The 17,926-nt window shown below is 33.8% G+C and overlaps 5 protein-coding genes across 5 annotated transcripts; 3 read left to right on the top strand and 2 right to left on the bottom strand.

Annotated features, from left to right (window-relative positions):
• The first annotated feature begins 193 nt into the window (after positions 1-193).
• Positions 194-2,291, top strand: LOC108826776 (probable UDP-3-O-acylglucosamine N-acyltransferase 2, mitochondrial). Its single transcript, XM_018600135.2, has 10 exons — positions 194-556; positions 689-910; positions 987-1,063; positions 1,143-1,192; positions 1,310-1,374; positions 1,440-1,491; positions 1,576-1,646; positions 1,739-1,805; positions 1,895-1,966; positions 2,161-2,291. The coding sequence occupies exons 1-10, from the start codon at positions 411-413 to the stop codon at positions 2,224-2,226; spliced, it is 888 nt and encodes a 295-aa protein (XP_018455637.1). The 5' UTR covers positions 194-410; the 3' UTR covers positions 2,227-2,291.
• LOC108826777 (NDR1/HIN1-like protein 26) lies at positions 2,228-3,315 on the bottom strand. The gene has a single exon (XM_018600136.2). It carries the CDS (start codon positions 3,094-3,096, stop codon positions 2,401-2,403), a length of 696 nt encoding a protein of 231 aa, XP_018455638.1. The 5' UTR covers positions 3,097-3,315; the 3' UTR covers positions 2,228-2,400.
• Positions 3,316-4,823: 1,508 nt separating this feature from the next.
• Positions 4,824-5,886, top strand: LOC108826779 (ubiquitin domain-containing protein 7SL RNA1). The gene has a single exon (XM_018600138.2). The coding sequence runs from the start codon at positions 5,062-5,064 to the stop codon at positions 5,689-5,691; it is 630 nt and encodes a 209-aa protein (XP_018455640.1). The 5' UTR covers positions 4,824-5,061; the 3' UTR covers positions 5,692-5,886.
• A 1,387-nt stretch (positions 5,887-7,273) lies between these two features.
• On the top strand, positions 7,274-9,299 carry LOC108826774 (polyubiquitin). Its single transcript, XM_018600132.2, has 2 exons — positions 7,274-7,433; positions 7,792-9,299. Exon 2 carries the CDS (start codon positions 7,792-7,794, stop codon positions 9,163-9,165), a length of 1,374 nt encoding a protein of 457 aa, XP_018455634.1. The 5' UTR covers positions 7,274-7,433; the 3' UTR covers positions 9,166-9,299.
• A 2,948-nt stretch (positions 9,300-12,247) lies between these two features.
• On the bottom strand, positions 12,248-15,070 carry LOC108826773 (cysteine-rich receptor-like protein kinase 34). The gene is made up of 7 exons (XM_018600129.2): positions 14,257-15,070; positions 14,034-14,162; positions 13,798-13,919; positions 13,504-13,714; positions 13,190-13,427; positions 12,956-13,109; positions 12,248-12,876 (listed from the first exon to the last, which is right to left on the bottom strand). Exons 1-7 carry the CDS (start codon positions 15,008-15,010, stop codon positions 12,550-12,552), a joined length of 1,935 nt encoding a protein of 644 aa, XP_018455631.1. The 5' UTR covers positions 15,011-15,070; the 3' UTR covers positions 12,248-12,549.
• Positions 15,071-17,926: the final 2,856 nt, after the last annotated feature.

Here is a 17,926-nt window from a genome sequence, read left to right on the forward strand (position 1 = left end):
ATTTATATTTTTTTTCTTTGTTCATTGGAAAATGATCTAATCTTTGTGATCTACATCTTTCTAAACTCCTTTTCTTTTTATGCACATTTTATTTTCTACAGTTCACGTCTGTCTGGTCTACTACTGACTTTTTACCCCACTCGAAAGAACAGAACACGTACAGTTGAGAGAGTATAATCTTGAGATTGACTTTTAACGCCCCCTATTGTTTGGTATTCTTACAAATAGACCCCATAACTTTTCAGACATCCATATTAGGTTGACTCTTTTGCCGTTCCTGTGAACAGAGCCGTCGCCTGATTATCTGAACACGCCGGACGCCATCGTCTAATATAAATTTGTTTTGTTCAAGGAAAAAGTTGCAAGCTTTAATTTTTCTTCTTTTGGTTGCTAACATTAGGGTTTTGACTATGGCGACAAAGTTGCGGAGACTTTTCTCAGCTTCCTCCACTCATGGCGTCCTCTTGAAGAACCTACCTGTCTCTTTCTTCAGTTGCCGAAGTTTATGCGTTTCCTCAACAGAGTACACCACCGTTACTGCTTCTCCATGTGACGGGTGAGAGTCTCTTTGCAATTTTCTCTGCCTTTTTAGCTCATCAAGTTGTCGTGCACACCAGGTGTTTGTTGAAATGTCTCTTCTTTAGTTGTTGATGATACTTCTTCCTGTGGTTTTCGCAAATTGTAAAAGACTAGAGTCAAGTCGTGGAGGAGGTAATGTTGTTGAGAAAGGGTTTCTAAGATGGAGAAACGGAGGAGGAACATACCATAGCTCAGCCGTAATTGATTCCTCGGCTCTGGTTGAGTTTGGAGCAGTAGTTCACGAAAAGGCTATGTTGGGTGCAGAGGTTCATATAGGATCTAACACTGTAGTTGGACCCTCAGTCATAATCGGTCCTTCCACCAAGATTGGGTAAAACCATTTTGTATATGTGTTTTTAGGAAAAAAGTGTTGTAAGAATCTTACTTGCTGGATTTTTTGTATACAGGTATAGTGTTTCAGTGAGCAATTGTAGTATTGGAGAGTTATGTGTCATCCATAATGGAGTCTGCATTGGCCAAGACGGTATGGACCACATCATTTGACTTCTTGAGTGTAACTCAATATGCTTCTGAGAATTGGCATTGGTGTTTTGACTGTTCAGGATTTGGGTTTTACGTGGATGACCACGGAAACATGCTGAAGAAGCCTCAAGTAAGATTTTGCTTTCTTGAATGAATCTGAATAAAACTATTTGCATTGCAACACTATTATGAATCCTAAGTAGTAGTACTTTGTTTGACTCTTTTGTTTCTTTCTCTGTCTCCTTAGGCTCTAAATGTGAAGATAGGGGATCGTGTTGAAATTGGAGCAAACACATGCATTGATCGGGGCAGGTAGGAGATATTTCATTCACTAGCTTCCACCATAAGGACCATAACCTGTTTAACAATTTATGCAGCTGGAGAGATACCGTGATTGGGGATGATACTAAGATAGACAATTTAGTTCAGGTGCGTCTTAGATTTAATCTTGTAACTGGCCCATAGATCACAGTGTACTACAATGAGAATCAATATTCATTTTTTGTGATGCAGATAGGTCACAATGTGATTATTGGCAAGTCTTGCTTGCTCTGTGGCCAAGTAGGCATTGCTGGATCAGCGGAGTAAGTGCTTATAATCCCTAGTTACTGAAAAACTCTGTTGAGACCAACTGTAAGCTTCCGGGGGTTAACATGGTTGTCAATGTTTGTTGTAGGATTGGTGATTATGTAGTTTTAGGTGGACGTGTTGCTGTTCGAGACCACGTCACAATTGTATCCAAGGTTAACACTTGTAGTCTCCCCCCTCAAGTTGAATAATTGTGTCGCACTTCATATTGATATATATGCCGTTTTTGTTTTTTGTTTAATAGGTTCGACTAGCTGCAAATAGTTGTGTCACCAAAAACATTAGTGAAACAGGAGATTTCGGTGGCTTTCCTGCTGTAAGCATATCTATCTTCTCGTCTTTGTGACACTCAACTTTTTAAAAGAATTTCAAATATTCATCGATCCATAGTTGGTATTAGTCGAAACAAGAACATGAATCAATCTGTATCCGACTAAAACAGAGCCGGACTCTGCTTTTTGCTTGTGAGAAACGTTGTTCCATCTTTAAAAAAAAGTGTTCTAATTGCAGGTTCCAATTCATCAATGGAGAAGGCAGATTGCTGAAGCTCAGATCTCGAGCAAGAGGAAACCATAACTTATCACATTAACCAAACTCTTAGTTTTTGTAACCAAACATTATCTTATGTTTTCCATACACTCTCAAATCCAAATTACAAGAAAGTAAAATCAATCAAAAGGAAATGTGAAAGTGAAATACAAAAGAGAAAACAACAAACAACCAATCAATTAATCAATCAATCAATCAAATCTAGGTGAAGTAGACAGGACAGCGTTTATGGTTAAACTTGGGCATGATCAAACCGTCCGGTCCAACCACTATATCGCAATTAGCATGCATTCTATGGTGCCTACTAATCCACCTAGACAGTTTAAACCGAATAACTGAAACTATATCAAGCCTAAAAGCCACTGTCCCTTGAGCACGATCATTACTAAACTCGGTCCAACGGTTACTATTCACCGTTAAGGAAGCTCCTGTAAGCGTCCCCTTCACTATCGTTGTGTTAGTCGGGTGCTGAAAAAACGGGCTTAGCAATGGGCTTGACCCGACCCGTTGATCTTTGTAGTAGATGAAACCGTCCATGGAATCAAAGAAAACACCCATGTTTTGGTTTGGGTTATATATGGCTACGTTGAAAGCAACTCTTGCGTTCTCGAATCCTGTAGGCTGGTCTAGACCTTGGACAACGAAGTCTTGGATGTGGAACCGTGGTCGATGAGGGCGTAAGCTGAGCCAAAGGATGAAGCCAATGATGCCTATAAAGAATAGGACCAAGAGAAACATTGCGCAGATGAACTTGGATATTCGGGTTGAGAGACTTTCTTTGACACGGTGAGCATAGTAGCTAGCTGAATGGTGACGCTTCATGGGTTGAGTTTGAGACCGGGGAGTTTGAGCCCCGGGACTGGACCGGATCGGGATAGTTGACCGGTCTGGTGTCATTGCGTACGTGCTTTGAGTATACTAGGATTTTCTTTTCTTTTTTGTATAGGAGTTTTTGGAGGAAAGTTTGGAGTGTGTGGAGGTTATGTATGAAGAAGAGAAAAGTAAATAAGTTCTTGAAGTGTATGGAGAAGAAAAGAATCAGGTTTACGTAAAGTGAACACATTGCATGTAAACTTTTTTATTATTATTAGTTATTGCTTTTTATATAGTTTTCAAGAGAATCGTATAAAGCCTCTGAAATACAACTTGTTGAAGCTGTTATATTTTAGTCATATACATATTAGTTCATGGTCCCATCCCATATGTTAAACACGGAAGAATAGAGAATAATGAACCAAAATTTTGTGGTATACTCTTTTTTTTTTAATTAACTTGGATATCTATGCCTATGGAATATTTCATATTAATCTTCATATATAGCTGTAGACCTGTAGTATATGGATAAACTCTCTCTGCCAGTATTCAAATAAGGTCTAAAATATAACATCATATCTACATAGCCGAGGAAGTGTATTGGGGTTTGTAGTATACTTCTAATTCAAAAAATAAAACAAATAATAAAGGTTGTGATGGGGAAAATATAGAGTAAATAAAAGTAATTTAAAAGGTGAAAAAGTCAGAAACTTTAAAAGGTAAAAGAAGGAAAGAATAGAAAATAGAGTAAAATACGTTCCACTTATAAATCTTACAGTAAATTTAAGAGTGTTTTTTTATAATGTTACCGTGACTAGAGTAAATGAGAAGAAATGACAGGTCGCTTGGCAAATTTTTGGAAAACTAAATTGGGAGTAAAAGTTTGCTCGATTCATGATATAAAGTCATACACAAAGTATTCAAAAATGGAGAATCTGTTGGCATTTGTTGATTGCTCGCAGCCTCGTATGTTCTATACAGGTAAAAAGCTCTTATATAGAAATAAAAAGAATGAAGACCACCATCACTACGTTATGTTACAAATCATAATGTTATAGTTTTTTTTTTCTTTTTGCAAAACCACAACAAACATAAAGAGGTGTAATTATGGAGTTCTTAATTTGTGTTGAGTCATAGTAAAGATGAATCAAACACCATTATTACTCAAGATTTAATTTATCACATAATTAGTTTGAAAGTATTATTTTTGACCAAATTCAAACAAATAATAATATATTTCAAAATGGATTTTTTTTATTTCTGTCTGAATTAAACCCACCACAGGATATTAATATAGTTTATAATAAATTAATAGATATAATATCTAATTAACAATTTCCTACTCAACTCAAATCCATAATATCTAAAGTAGTTACTTACTAGTTCTTACATTTAGTATAAGTGTATAACACAATTTTTACCTTTTTATAGAACTAGGTTTCTGGTATGCTTATTTTGGCCTCTATTAGCTAGGTTCTCTATCAGGTTCTCTATTAGTTTATAGAGTAAATAGTGTATATATTATTAGTTCATAGTCATATATGTTAGTTAAAACAACTTAAAAAAATTATTCAAATTATTGTAGGTAATCTCTTATTGACATATTCGAGGTAATCCTGTTAAATAGGAATATACATCATTCTTTGTAGAAAAATTTGTCATGGTATTAAGAAAACAGAAAACAAAACCCGTTTGTTGAATTTCCAAATAATACGATGAGTTAAAGCTGTTGACGAATGATGATTACAATTCTACTAGAATCAAATCTTTTAATAAAAAATATATTCTAGTAATGTTGTTGTCAGGAAAAAAAGGAAGTAAAATACGCTGAAAGCAAAAATGAAGGATAATATCATTTTCGATACTAAGAAAGAAAAATGCGAAAATAACTATAAAAAAAAAGAAATCAAGAATCCATGAAAATAGGTAAGTAGTTAACACATAATGAGGAAATTATCGTTGCAAAAAAAGTCCGAAGTTGACGTTACGTTACTTTCCTCTTCATCATCAGTTGCCATTGATCTTGAAACACCCAGTTGATATCACAATATGGATGTGTTCTTCGAGGTACAAAGAGGCCCAACGTTCTGCATTGAACTAGGTTACTGGGACACAGTGCTAGAGATCAAACAAAAGATCGAAAAGTATCAACGTATCCCTGTCTCCAAACAAATCCTTTTCTTCCAAGGCAAGGTTCTTCAAGACGATCACGACATCGAGCAATGTGCCATCCTCAACAACTCTCATCTACAGATTATCAGCTCTTCTCCTGGTAACAACGACCAACAGCGCAGCAACAATCAAGTGCTAAAAACCGAGCAATCTCCACCGTCAAACTCAACAGAACAGATCCTCAACGGTCAAGATTTGCCTGTGATGATATCTAGGACCAACAACAACAACAACAACAACAACCCTAAGAAACTGAGAGTGATGGTGCTGCCGAAAAGCGGGACAATGAAGATTCCGGTGGAGGTGAACGCGAGTGATAACGTGGGAGAGCTGAGGAAGGAGCTGGTTAAGGTTCAACAGAGGTTTCAGTTAAGTCTGCCTCAAGAAGGTTATTTCTTTATATACAAACAGAATGTGATGGAGGATGACCGGTCTTTCCGGTGGCACCGTGTTGATAACGGTGATACTATTGAGATTTTCAGTGGAAGTGTTTCTGGTGGCTCTTAATTAAGTCTTAAATCCAGTTTAGATCTGAGCAACCTTCTCCTTCCTTATAGCTAATTCCAAAATTGTCTTTTGTTTTCACAGCTTTCTGCAACTAAGATAGCTAATAAGATAACATTTGATCTGAAAAAGAGGAACTTGTTGTTATTGACTTACTTCTTGGTGAAATAAATAGGTAATCATGCACGCTTCAATTTGAGCTTTGCATAGTGCTTTGAGAAATCGGATGATCTAATTAACAAACATTGTTTTATAAAGTTATTGATAATCTAATTTCTTGTAGTGTAATTAAGAGGCATGAGATGACAATATTTTCATTAGATAGAAAAAATATTGGCTGAAACAAAAGGCATAAAGACTGGGATACTTGTTGTATCCACAAAGCTAAAAAGGCTGGACGTTGAGTGCGCTGCAAGAGACAAATAGATGCTGGTAATTTATTTCAGAGTGAAGAAGCAGGAATCTTAGCGAGGAGTGATAGTATTGATCAAAACATTATCTGTAGAACGAGGAATAGACTTTCTGTTTGAACGACAGAGATCGAACGCATGGACTAATCCAGGTGATGGAGGAACATGAGATGTAACGGAGTTATTGGATCACAAAGATTAAACCTAATGACTTCATCCTTCTCATAGTAATAATCTACCAAATTCATAAGCTGTTACTAAAAGTACAACAACTTTTTTTTTAGGAAACAACAACTTAGCTAACATATGTAACAAAATTGCAAACTGAGCTATCTATCTAATCTGAAACTGCTGCACTTCTTGCCACTAAACTATCTCAGGAAACCCAACTTAGTCTGTAAGAAGAACCATCAACGAACAAAACTATTCGAAGAGGCTTTCATTGACTGAATAAACCCGATATCTTAGAAATGGGCCAGGCCCAAAAAAGTCCGTTTGATGTGTGATACCGAATCCATTGCCTTCAGCCCATTTGCCAACTTGATACCAAAATCATGCAAATATCCAAAACCACTAAAAAAAGAAAAAAACATTATGTTATTTTTCAGGAAGTTTCCTCTATTAATTGTTTGAAGAAAAAAAAACAATTTGCCAACTTGATACCACAATCATGCAATATCCAAAACGACTAAAAATAAAAAAACATTATGTTATTTTCAGGAAGATTCCTTTTTTATTTTTAAAATTCAAAATTAAAAACCCCACCTGCATAGAAAAAGGGAAAATTAAAGAAAAGAAAAGATAAGAGCATCGACATAGGGGGACCATGGGCTCAATTATTGGCATTTTTTTAGCTCCACCGTTGATTAAAAAAAAAAAGAAAGATAATAATAACACCGATCGTAACGATCCGTTAAATCACAACGTCGGCTTCTGTTACGGCCCGTTAGAAACTGTGGTTGTCGTGGAGTTAGTAAAGAAACGGCGTTAAAATAGAATGCAGCCAACACACGACGGGTCGTGGGGGTTATCAACTCAAAGCACAAAATATATACTTTTCCTTTATACCTAAAAAAACCAAAGGCGAAGGAAAGATTATCTTTTCCATTAAAAGGTTGCGTGTAACCAACGCTGAATACACGTCATTTAACATACGTGTCGAAATCCTATTCGCTATTGCTTCACCGCCATAGGTTTCTCGTGACCGAGTCCTCCTCATCCTCTTGTATAAATCAAACCCTAAACACCTCTTCTCCTTCACAAATCGAAAACCAATTCTTCTCAATTCTCAATTCTCAATTCTCAATTCTCTCTCTCTCGCGAATTACGATCAAGGTTAGATTCGTGTTTCTTATTCTCTCGATTAGCTGTTTCGTTCGATCGTAATTGATTAAGCCCCGATAGATCTCGTCGCTATTTTGATTATTAGGGTTCAATTGTTACGATTAAGGTTTGATTCTGGTTTCTTCTTCATCGATTAGTTGTTTCATTCAATCGTATATGTATTTTCGAATTTGAATCGGTTTGTTGAGATTAAACGATAGAACTCGTCGTGATTTTTGATTTTTCCAGATTTGTGTTGGCTACTTGATCATATATGATCCGTGTTTGTATATTGTAGCGATCTCTTTGTATTGATTTCGCAATTGATCCGAGTCAAAAGAGTATTGATCTTGGCTTTTGTGAATTACAGATGCAGATCTTCGTTAAGACTCTCACCGGAAAGACAATCACCCTTGAGGTGGAAAGCTCAGACACCATCGACAACGTTAAAGCCAAGATCCAGGACAAGGAGGGCATTCCCCCGGATCAGCAGAGGCTTATCTTCGCCGGAAAGCAGCTCGAGGACGGCAGAACCTTGGCTGACTACAATATCCAGAAGGAGTCGACACTTCACCTCGTCCTCAGGCTCCGTGGTGGTATGCAGATCTTCGTTAAGACCTTGACGGGAAAAACTATTACCCTAGAGGTGGAGAGCTCCGACACCATTGACAACGTGAAAGCAAAGATCCAGGACAAGGAGGGGATCCCACCGGACCAGCAGAGGTTGATCTTTGCCGGCAAGCAGCTTGAAGACGGCAGAACTCTCGCTGACTACAACATCCAGAAGGAGTCGACCCTCCACTTGGTTCTCAGGCTCCGTGGTGGTATGCAGATCTTTGTCAAGACGTTGACCGGAAAGACCATCACTTTGGAGGTGGAGAGCTCCGACACCATTGACAACGTTAAAGCTAAGATCCAAGATAAGGAGGGGATCCCACCGGACCAGCAGAGATTGATCTTTGCCGGCAAGCAGTTGGAAGATGGTCGCACTTTGGCTGACTACAACATCCAGAAGGAGTCTACGCTCCACTTGGTCTTGCGTCTACGTGGAGGTATGCAGATCTTCGTTAAGACACTGACCGGGAAGACCATCACTCTGGAGGTGGAGAGTTCCGACACCATTGACAACGTGAAGGCTAAGATCCAAGACAAGGAGGGAATCCCACCGGACCAGCAGCGTCTCATCTTCGCTGGAAAGCAGCTCGAGGATGGTCGCACTTTGGCAGATTACAACATTCAAAAAGAGTCGACTCTTCATTTGGTGTTGCGTCTACGTGGAGGTATGCAGATCTTTGTCAAGACACTAACCGGAAAGACAATCACCCTCGAAGTTGAGAGCTCCGACACCATTGATAATGTCAAAGCTAAGATCCAAGACAAGGAGGGTATCCCTCCAGACCAGCAGAGGTTGATCTTTGCCGGAAAGCAGCTCGAGGACGGCAGGACTCTCGCTGACTACAATATCCAAAAGGAGTCTACACTTCACTTGGTGTTGCGTCTGCGTGGAGGCATGCAGATCTTTGTCAAGACCTTGACTGGTAAGACCATCACACTGGAGGTGGAGAGCTCGGACACCATTGATAACGTGAAAGCCAAGATCCAAGACAAGGAAGGGATCCCTCCAGATCAGCAGCGTCTCATCTTCGCTGGAAAGCAGCTTGAGGATGGTCGCACCCTAGCCGACTACAACATCCAGAAGGAGTCGACCCTTCACTTGGTGTTGCGTCTCCGTGGTGGTTTTTAAGTCTCTCGTCCTTTGTCTTATCAAAAATCAACAATGTCTGCTTTTTAGTCTCGTTTTCTTTAAAACTTATCATGGTTTGTGTGTTTGAGGCATTATAAGCCTCTTTTGAATAATCGTTGAACTCTGTTTCTCTCTTTTCCTTGCAAGACTTTTCTATCTATATCCTCGTTATTCTTAAATGCTTTGTGTTCATCTTTCAAATTTTGAGGTTAAGTTGTCGATGCGGTGAACTTTCTATTTTTGCTTAGCTGTTACTTCTGAAAGCACACCTGTAAGCTTTAACGTGTTCACTTTTCAGAGTTATGTGAAGTTTTTTAGAACGTTCAGTCTGTACTTATTGGTCGTCTCTACAAGGAATCGTGTGACAAAATTGTCTGTTACCACTAGCTTGACAAGTATAGTAATTTGGAGAATTCATCCTTCCAAAAGAGGTTATCAGTGATGGGTTAGTCTCTTGGTCTTCATACGCAAAATTGAATCTGGTGAACAACAGAGGTTAGTCGAGTTTGCAAGTTAATTGGCCGGATCATAGGTCGAGTTTGCAGATCAATGGGCCAGATCATAGGTCGTAATTGACTGTTTTATATCGCTGGATCACTTCAGTAAGAAAGAACTACCAAAGAGTTCAGTGAGGTCTTAATTGACAGATATGTGAACTAAAATTAATTCAGTTGCTCAAATAATGTTTAACTGCATCAAACGTTTTAGTGGTGCTCGTTTTATTGATCTAAATTTAAATTTGTAAAGAGTTTTAAACATGGTGATTTATTTGGAAACACTTTTGAATGCATTATAAAGTGTAAACTAGGTGTTTTGCCGGCATTTTCAGATTTAATAGTTTCTAGAAAAATTATAAAAAGGTATATTATAAAATTCAAAAATCTTAGGATAAAATATTCTCGTATTTTTGAAATATTTAGTAATTAACTAAATATTAAATTTTATATTCAATTTTATTTATTTTAATGTAATATATTTTGTTACGTAAAATATTCATATATACATAACTTATATTTATTTTTAAAATATATGATGTACAATATTTTTAGATAATATAATATATAATCTTTACCAAACTAATGAAATTTGTTTTGAATTTATGGGCGATTATATATTAAATAAATATAACCTATAAACGTAAGTGCTAACAAATTATTATTCAAATAATAGTATAAATAATTTTGAATCTTCTGGCAATTATTTTCAGAAATTATCACAATAAGTTATTTTGATTATCCTTAAAATTATCATGAATGATTAATTATTATTCTATTTTATGTGATATATATATATATATGTATATATATTAATGGTTTAATATTACTAAACTAAAATATAATATAAACATATATGTAATACTTTAGTATTACTAAATTATAGTGTATAAGTTTGACTATGATATTGTCTTTAGAATATTTTAATTATTTACAACATAATTATAAATCTATACTATTATTTGAAAAGTGAATTTTCTTATTTGTCATGTCCTTCATAATTATATGTTTAATTATATTATTAATTATTCTACGAGTGGAGTATGCAAATAAATAGAAAATAATATATTTTAAATATTTAGTTATTCTAGACTAAAAATAACATTGATTTCTTATATATTTTATTTCTCATTCCTTTGAAAAATATATATTTAAACTGAAATGGGATTATATATATATGTTTATTCGGAAAAAGTCCAGGAGTGTAACCTTTTGTTTATTTTGGTCGATTTCTATGTATTCGGTTTAGTTGGTTGATATTTCTAAACAATAGGTCCTTACTTATCAACGGAACCATAAACCGATTAAAATTTTAATATCGAGTGATTGTTTTATAATTACAACCAGATACTAAACAGAGAACTGATACAAATTATACAAAGTTATTCTTTATTTATTTTATAATATATTTCAGTTATTCCTGTATATTTATTTCTAAATTGGAAATAATAAAATGTAAAACTATACATTTTCAGACATCTGTTTAGTATAGGTTTCCATTCTTATATTGTATATTTATTTTTCTTATATTGTTTATTTATTTATTCTAATATTTTGCTTTTATATCAAATGGTAATATTACGATAGATGTTTTTAATAATATTTATATTTCTTATATTGTATATTTACTTATTATTTTCAGATAGATATTTAATGTAGTTTTTCTATTTCTTATAATATATTTCGGTTATTCATGTACATTTACTTATAAAAATATTTAGAATAATAAAAATGTAAACTATATATTTTCAGATATTTTTAATGTAGTTTTTCCATTTCTTATATTGTATATTTATTTTTATTATATTGTATATTTACCTATTATAATTATTTTTCTTTTATATCAAATAGTAATAATACAATAGATGTTTTTATTAATATTTTTATTTTTATATTGTATATCTACTTATTATTTATTTTACTATAAATTTTTCAGATAGATATTTAATGTAGTTTTTCTAATTCTTATATTATATATTTACATATTATTTATTTTTATTCTAATATTATGATAGATGTTTAATGTAATATTTTTATTTCTTATATTCTGTATTAACTAATTATTTATTTTACTATACATTTTCAGATAGATGTTTAATTTAGGTTTTTCAATTTTGATATTATATTTTTACTTTTGTTTATTTTTCTTATATTATATATTTATTTATTCCAATTGCTTTTTTTTTACTTTTCATATCAAATGATAATAGTACGTTAGATGTTTAATGTAAGATTTCTATTTATTATAATTATTTACTTATATTAATAATTAAGCATAAAATATGATTAAATCTATAATTATAGAGTGTATGATAAATAAGTAAATTCACTTCTTAAATAATAGTATAGTAACTATAAATTAATACCAGATAAAATTAATAAATAAGATAAATTAATAAATTTTATCAGTTTTAAGTTTTGCCTTTAAAATATGACATAAATATAATAGAATATACCAAATTATATTATAGATTTTCTTAGATTACGATCTTTTATAGATTATACTGTTGCTTTGTTTTGTGTAACGGCTCTAGCTATTTAACTAATGTAAGTCATCGTGTTATAGAACCTCAATAATTTTTAAAATTGATAAATTAATAAAATAATAATAATAATTTAGAAGATCCCATGTAAATAAATAGCTCTAATAAATCATAAATAAATAATTTATATTTATTAAATTTCTATAAGTACAAATAATACATTGTGGTTACTGGTTACTCTTGATACATTATATAATTTGTTATTACTGAAAATATTTAAAACGTGCTTCTCATCTATAGAATGTATGTATAGGTAATACATGTGAATGATATATTATGTAGAGCAGTGCCAAGAAATATGAGATGATGTTGGTACTTCCATGGGTTTATTAGTGTTCCAGAAACTTTCAACGAGGATCTAGAGCTGAAATGGTCACATCATTAATAGAACCAGGAATGGATCTGCTTTTAGATTGGGTAGACTCCAAACAGTTAGAGACAGAGTCACACCTGCTTGAAAGGAAAGTTCCAGGCGCTCGAGGCACATGTAAAGTGGCTGTGCTACTAGTGAGCATCATGACGATCGCTGGCAACATGGGACGATCTGCAGGATCTTCTTGCACACATAATAGTGCAATATGTATGCACCTAATAGCCTCATTACTCTCACAACTATCTACTATGGTAGGATCCACGAGTTCTAGTGGTGATCCGGCCTTCCAGAGCCTCCAAGCCTAACACGAGAGATAAACAAAGTTCATATGTTTTATCTTAATTTACACACACATGTAACTTAAAAGATCATATACTCACATGTGTGACCAAATTTCCAGAAAATTCATCAATATGGTAAAGGCTACTGCATTTTTTGCCACTTATAATCTCTAAAACCAATACTCCAAAGCTATAGACATCAGATTTCATGGAGAAGTGACCATGCATTAAATATTCTGGAGACATATAACCACTGCAACATAAGGAAACATTTTTAGCCTGCAAATAATAGAAAAACAAAATTCTCAAAGTCAATTTGATATAAAAGTTTACTATGTTCCAACGATTCTGCTTGTGTTGGCTTGAGATTGATCAACCCCAAAAATCCTCGCCATGCCAAAATCTGCAATCTTGGGGTTCATATCTGCATCTAAAAGAATGTTACTCGCTTTAAGATCACGATGTATGATTGTAAGTCGTGAGTCTTGATGAAGATATAGAAGTCCTCGTGCAGTCCCTCCAATAATGTTGTACCGTCTTGTCCAGTCGAGTTCGCCTTGTTTTATAGGATCTGTACAAATTGTAAATCATTAGCTACAAATAATGACTCCTTGAAACTTATAAGTAGTTCACCGATCATATCATACCAAAGAGGAAATAGTCAAGGCTTTTGTTGGGTACAAACTCGTACACAAGTATTTTTTCTTCTCCTTCCAAACAAAATCCAAGAGGTCTAACCAGATTCTTATGCTGAAGCTTTGTCACAAGAACAGCCTCATTCTTAAACTCTTGCGCTCCTTGTCCTGATGTTTTCGAAAGCCTCTTCACCGCTACTTCAGTTCCATTTGAAAGCAATCCCTATAGAGATAAGATAAACCAAATATCATATTCAACTTCATAAAGAGAATGAGCAAAACCAGACTAAAAGAATATAAAAATACCCTATAAACTACACCAAATCCACCACGGCCGATCACGTTACTGTCCGCGAAGTTATCAGTTGCAGTTTCAATTTCCTTAAAACTGAATTGCAGTGAGTGTGTTGTCGTAATCTCGTCACCACCTGCACAAAGAAAAGTGAATATCTAACATTTTATTTTGCAGAATTTGTATGCAATATTACTTCTGGTAGTTGCTTGCATAAAACGATGAAAACAAATTTTCAAAAGAAACCAACCTTGAACTTTAATGTTTTGGTATTGTTTTTTTCTCCTGCAAACCAAAAGTCCTACAGCAAGGACTACTAAGATAACGAAGATAGGGACAACAATCCCCACGATAGCCACTGTAGAAATTGTTTTTCCATCTGCACAAATCGATAAATCATAAACAATCACGGCTAATGAGTGATTATTCAGTTTTTAATAGATTCTTGTTACAAATCATATGGAGAAATATACCTTCGCTGGTGGAATTTGCGCGGTTAAAAGCTTCAGTAAAAGGATACAAATCCCACCGGATAAAGCAAAACGGTCTTACATAAGCACCACCTATGTGACCGCGACAACATGCGTTATAATCCCTAACAGTTTCTTTCAGACAAAACTCACAATTCCCTGAGGAAACATCCGGTGTACACTGCATCATCGAGTATATAGTTTGGAAAGGTGTCAATTCAGCAACCTCAGCTGCGTAGTACTTATGTCCAGATGATCCACGACTTCCCGATGAAGCTGCGGTGACCGTACGAAGCATTAACTCTTCCCAGACTATATCAAACAGTGTCAAATTGACGCCGATAGGTTTGGAATTGGACACATTTTGAGACGGCTCCATAATGGCAGATCCAGAGAATGAAATGTTGGAATAACGTACCATACAAACATCCGGCCATGCATAGCCAACAGTTTCATTAGGACAGGCCCGTAACAAGCCGTCTGATGTGCTTTTGATGCAGTCTGAACAGTGCTGCGGTTCAGTACCAGGTATGCACATACCGATGATGAAGATTCGGTCCTCATTTTGGCCGAGTTCGGTGGTGTATAGTCCGTTGTGAGTTGTGACGTTAGAAGCAAGAGTTGAGAAGATTTGACGACGGCTCAAGTCGTAAGTAGAATTGAGTTTAAAGTAACCATTGAAGCAGGTCTGTGCAGATACAGAATGTAAGGTTGTTAAGAACCAGAAGATTGCAAAAAGTGAAGTGCTAAGCTTCATTCTCACAAGATTAGAACCAAAGGCTTTGTATGTTAGATTGTAAAAACTAGAAAGCTTTTCTTGAAGTTTTTATATTGCTCTATTCGCAAGGAATTTGAAAAATCTCCAAAAACTTATGCTCCATTCGTCAAGAAAATTGAAAAATAAAAGGGTTGAATTTGTAAATTTTCCAATAATTACTGCTCTGTATACGGAACTTTGTAACATCCATGGAGAAAAGTTGATTGAAATGACAGATTATAAGACTTTATCAAACTTAAAACTGGTCAACAAAGGGTACACAGTATATTAATAGGTTTCCAAGCCTATTAAATTCCACAACGAAACATTGAAATCCCAAAGCAACAAAATTAAAACTTTTTAGCAATAGAATTACAAAAACAAAATAAAACTTTGAAATACAATATTTGGTTTTAGCTGATTACTGACAACTTTTTTTTTTGACAAAAAGCTTTCTAATACTGACAACTATTAACCAAGTAAAACCAAAAACTCACGGATACAAACCATATTTCAACTCAATTTTTTTTAAAATATCATATAAAAGCACAAACTTACATCATTTGAACATCCATGATAATAGGAATTCAAACAAGTCACATTACAAGGTATTCTCGATTAAATAGGCAAGCCAATTAAATCTCATACTTTCATCTAAACACAAACAAATATTAATCTTTCGTTGATTATGTCAATAATTTAGCTACGTTGATAGTCATCAGTCGTAACGCTGTTAACTGAGTTGACGTAAACGTCACAAGAAGAAATTTGTCAAAAAAAACAGAGGAAGAATTAACAAAATAAGACACATTCAACTTCCAATTGTCTCATCAGAATTGTTTTTGGCCATATTAGATATGTTTTGTCCTTTATAAATGAAAAAATAGTTTTATAAATATTTAAAATTACTAAATATAAAAAATACTAGAAACATGATGACAAAACTATTAGAAACATAAGTTAGAATACATTTGGTATGCTTTAAAATAAAATATTGAAATCATATTGAAATTAGTTTCCAATGTTAACTTATAATACTTATATTTTTTTGAACATTTATAATACTTATGCTTGTTGTCTAACTACTGTTTTCATATCAACTACTTTAGAAAATGAAAATAGTATGTTTTAACTATGATCTATACTGAGGGTAAAATATGTAATCAATAACTTCTTATATATAATCCTGTATATTTTCTGACTAGTACTTGTCGGTATACTTATGATTTGAATATGTATTATAATTTAAACTCTACTAGATTTTGATCCATGCGTCCACACGATTGTTTGTTTTGATATATATATCATATATGTGATTTCTCAATATATAAAAGATAAATTCAATGATTGATTGATCGTTTTAGTTTTCTTCTGTATAAGTGTTAGTTGTTTATCAGTTTCAAAAAGTGTTAGTTTTTATATTGTGATTGAATATTAAAGAGAAAATTCCATAAAAGTACTCCAACAAATTTCGTAGAGCTTTTAAATACTCAAATTTTTTCACTGCCCAGTTTAATACCGCAACTAATTGTTATGCTCATTGTACTATACAAAATTTTAAAACTATATCCATTTTAATATCCAAACTTTGTTTATTTTAACTAAAAGTACTAATAAGTTTCAAACGAAATTTTTAAAAAATGTCTAAAATTTACAAAACATCTCAGAAATTTTTAATTTTATTTTCTGTTTGAGAATTAAAAGTAACTAAACTGTTTATAATGTTAAATTTTGAAATAAAATTTAAGTTTTCAGTATTGGGTTTAGTTTATTTTCTGAAATATAGAAAATTATATATTTTCCATCAAAATTTAATTTTTCAAATTTTAAAACGTTCTCTCTCTAATTTATTACCTTTTTCCTAAATGTTAAAATAAAATTAGAATTTTCTAAGATTGTTTTGTAAATTTTAGAGGTTTTTTAAAATTTTGTTTGAAACTTATTGATATTTTTAATTAAAATAAATATACTTCTAATCTATTAAAATAGAAGTACACTTAGGTGGTGTTATTTATTGTAGATGTTAAGCTACACTCCAACAGATTTAAAATGTGTAATATTTTGAGTGATTCATTAATGATTTGTAGTTCTTTCTTATAATCAACTAGGGTTTGTCCGCCCTACACGCGGATTGCCGGTTAAGTAAACAACACTTTGGCTAATATTTGGTGTGCGTTCAAATAATTATATATCAACTCAGGCAAGTGCCTGCAGAAAAAAAACATTTGGTCCACTTGTCGACAGGAGCAACTTTGTTTTGAAGATCTTACGGGCTATCAATTGTTTCCCAGGTTGCCTCGCAGCTTTACCCACTACTAACTGTTACCAATACCTATGTATTTGAACTAAAATGAAGGTTAGTGTAGAAAGTCTGGTTGGTGTGCTAATGTTATTGGAAGGAGACCCCTTCACCTATTTAATGGGGTTTTTTATACCATAGCTAGAGAAAGAGATGGATGTTGAACCTGGAAAGTGTTTCTAAATTAATTGTTATGGAAGTTATGATACGGTTATGAAGTTTGGGTCTATTCTTATGTAACCACTCAATGACTAATGGTATTCCTGATGTACTTAATTTGCAGCAGTAAACACTACTGTCCGTTGAGTATCTTTTGAACTCCCACTCATCATCCAGGGTGTCTGTAATTAACCCTAAAAATCCACTTGGTGTGTTAAAAAGAAACAAAACAGAACCAACTATAAGCAATGATTGAAGAGAAGTACTATTTATTTGTCTAGATGAGTATTTTTTTTTAAAAAACTGGATAGTAGAGCAGCAGTCAAAGTCCACAGCAGTGTTTACACTCCTATACTTTGAATATTAATTATTATGTGGTTCCTTGGAAGAGCGTCCTCACTCCACCTCTGAGGATTCCTCTGAGCGCATCTCAGGTATAACAGGGAGCTCATGTGGTT

The sequence above is a fragment of the Raphanus sativus genome, chromosome 9 (assembly GCF_000801105.2).
Source record: "Raphanus sativus cultivar WK10039 chromosome 9, ASM80110v3, whole genome shotgun sequence".
Classification (NCBI taxonomy): Eukaryota; Viridiplantae; Streptophyta; class Magnoliopsida; order Brassicales; family Brassicaceae; genus Raphanus; species Raphanus sativus.